The following is a 2,632-nucleotide window of genomic DNA, read 5'->3' as shown; positions in this document are numbered from 1 at the left end:
CAGACGAGGCCTCTCCTGCCCCCCCGCACCTGAGACCTGCTCCCAGCCTGGCCCCGTCCAGCAGCTCCAGCCCCCCCGGCAGACCCGCTCCGGGCTCGGGGAAACCCCGCGGGCCGCCCGTGCGGGGGCTGCCCGTGCCCCGGCCTGGATGCGGGGACACACGGCTCCCTCCCCGGATCGCCCAGCTGCTCCGAGCCCCGCAGGGGTTTTCATTGCCCCCCAACCCCGGGGAGAGGCAGGAGCAGCGGGGGGCAGCCTGGCCCTGCAGCCGAGACCCCCCCATGCGCGCGCGCACACACACACACACACACGCACACACGCACGCACGCACAGGTCCCGCAGTGAAACGAAAGCCCAGTCCGCGGCCTGCTGCTACCTGCGGCCCAGGCCCCCGCGCTGCACCTGCAGCCCTGGCTGCCGCTGCCCTGCCCGGCCCCGGCCCCGCAGCACAGGGGAGCAGCCCCGCAGACGGGGTGCGTGGCGACCCCCGCATCCCCCGCGAGCCCAAGGGGCGCGATCCCGTTCACGCCGCGGCCTGGCAACGATTCCTCCAGCCCCCTTCGGGATTGGGATGTAATCCCCCAAACACTTCCATGGCCTCCCCCCGCTTCCCGCTTCCCCTGCCCGCCCTTCCCTCCTCCCGTCCCCCGCACGCGGGGGCGCCGATCCCGCCCCACGGCCCCGCGCTCGGCCAGGCCCCGCAGGACGGATCGGGCCCGGCGGGCGGTGGCAGCCTGCGCCCAGGGCAGGGCCCGGCGCCGGCAGGTGAGAGGCGAGAGCCGGAGCGCAGGGGCCCAGCAGCGCCCGGGCTGCCTCTCCCTGCCCCGCCGCTTCCCAGGGACCCCGCGCAGCTGCCCGCAGCTCGGCCTGGCCCGCGGCTCCGCACGGCCTGGCCCTGCGGCAGAGCAAGCCCCTCCGGGATCAGATCCTGGGCCATTCAGCCCCGGCCTGGTGCACCCCTCCCCTCCCCTCCCCTCCAGGGCTGCGCCCCTCGGTGCGCCTGCGGGCCGGGCTTGGGGAGCAGCCCCGGGCCCGGCGCCCTACTTACAAAGCCGTGCTTGTCCGAGATGTTGTTGGTGAGCTTGAGCTTGTGGAAGGCCACGGGCTTGGCCATCCACTGCTCGCCCGTGGCCGGGCTGTCCGGGTGGATGTACATGCGCTTGGGCATCTCGGGGTCCGCTTTGCCGGCCACCATCCAGCGCGAGTTGTGGAACTTGTAGCGGCAGTCGTCGGCCGCCACGATGTCCATGAGCAGGATGTACTTGGCCTTCTTGTCCAGGCCGCTCACCCGCACTTTGAACGGGGGGAACATCCTCCTGGGAGGGCGGGGGTGGAAAGGGGGGTCAGGAAAGCCCCGGGGGTCGTTTGGAGGCAGAGGTGTCCCGGGAAAGCCAGCGGCCCCGGGCCTGGAGGCGCCCCGACGGAGCCCGGACACCCCGCAAAAAATAAAGAGGCGGCCGGGCCGCTGCGCCCGCCCCTGCCGGGCTGGAAAAGGAGCGAGAGGTTACACTCGCGGGGCCGGCCCTCGGCAAGCGGGGCAGAGACGAAAACAACAGCAGCAAAAGCAACCCCCAGACCCCGCAAAAAAGCCGGGCCACTCCCCGCACGGCAGCCTAGGCGGGATGCGGGTGCAAAAAGCATTTTCCCTTGCTCTGCAATTATGTTTTCAAAAGGAAAGAAACGAATTCTGCCCCGAGGAAATGGATCGGCCTTCTCGGGAGGGAGAACCTCCCCCCCAGCGCCAACCCCAACGCCAACCCCAACGCCGGGGCGGGCCGTGCGGCCTCCGGGACCGAGCGCGGGGGAAGCCGAAGAGAAGGGGGGGGGGGGGGGGACCAAAGCAGCCCGACCCCCGGGCTCTCGCGGGGGCTTGCTCGGGCCGCTCCCGGGCAGCCCGGCCCCAAACGACACGTTTGCAAGGTCCCGACTCCGGGGAGAGTCAGAGAAACACCTGGGGGCCGCATCGACCCCGGGCTCGTTTCAGCCGGGATCTCGCTCCTTTTAAAAAACAATCAAAATAAAACCAACCCCCAATAAAATAACAACGATAATAATAATAATAATAATAATAAACGCAAAACAACAGGCACAGACGCCGGAGGCTCCCCGACGTGCGGGTCGGCCGCAGCGGCCTGAGCCCCACGAGCGGGGCGGGCTGGGGGGGCCGCTGCCCCCGCGCAGCGACTCCAGCAGCCGGCGGCGGGGGCAGGTGGCCGGGCGGCGGGGGCGGATCGGGTCCTACCTGCCGGACTTGGTGATCACCATCTCGGTGCCCAGCTTGTGGAACTGGTCCCACAGCTCCTTGGCTTCCAGGGTCACTTTGGGGTCGTCCTCGACCTCCTCCTCGGGCTCCAGGCTCTTGAGGGACCGCAGATGGGCCGCCTGGTGGTGGTGGCCCAGGGCCGTGACGTGCAGGCCGGCCTCGGCCGCCCCCGCCAAGCCCGGGTCCGGCATGGGCTTGGCCAGCGCGGCCGGCGGCAGCGCCAGGGCCGGGAAGAAGGAGGGCTGGGCGGCGGCGAGGAAGGCGGACATGGGGAAGTCGGCCGGTCTGGGCGCGTGGAAGGGGTGGTAAGCCATGGCAGTCTCCGGGAAGGCTGGATCTCTCATCGGGGCATCCGCAGGTCCCGGGGCG

At 70.9% G+C, this 2,632-nt stretch overlaps 1 protein-coding gene across 1 annotated transcript in view; it reads right to left on the bottom strand.

Annotated features, from left to right (window-relative positions):
• The window catches only part of TBX2 (T-box 2), a 7,352-nt gene extending 4,726 nt beyond the window's left edge, over nucleotides 1-2,626 (bottom strand). Inside the window, exons 1-2 of the mRNA XM_019545309.1 lie at nucleotides 2,243-2,626; nucleotides 989-1,316 (exon numbers count right to left, since the gene is read on the bottom strand). Coding sequence (XP_019400854.1) covers nucleotides 989-1,316; nucleotides 2,243-2,607 — 693 coding nt within the window. The 5' untranslated portion in view covers nucleotides 2,608-2,626. The remainder of the gene's footprint in view (nucleotides 1-988; nucleotides 1,317-2,242) is intronic.
• Between the last annotated feature and the right edge of the window lie 6 nt (nucleotides 2,627-2,632).

The sequence above is a fragment of the Crocodylus porosus genome, unplaced genomic scaffold, assembly GCF_001723895.1.
Source record: "Crocodylus porosus isolate Cpor-Errol unplaced genomic scaffold, CroPor_comp1, whole genome shotgun sequence".
Taxonomy (NCBI): Eukaryota; Metazoa; Chordata; order Crocodylia; family Crocodylidae; genus Crocodylus; species Crocodylus porosus.
Note: the sequence above shows the minus strand (reverse complement) of the source record. Positions and strands in the feature narration are given on the sequence as shown.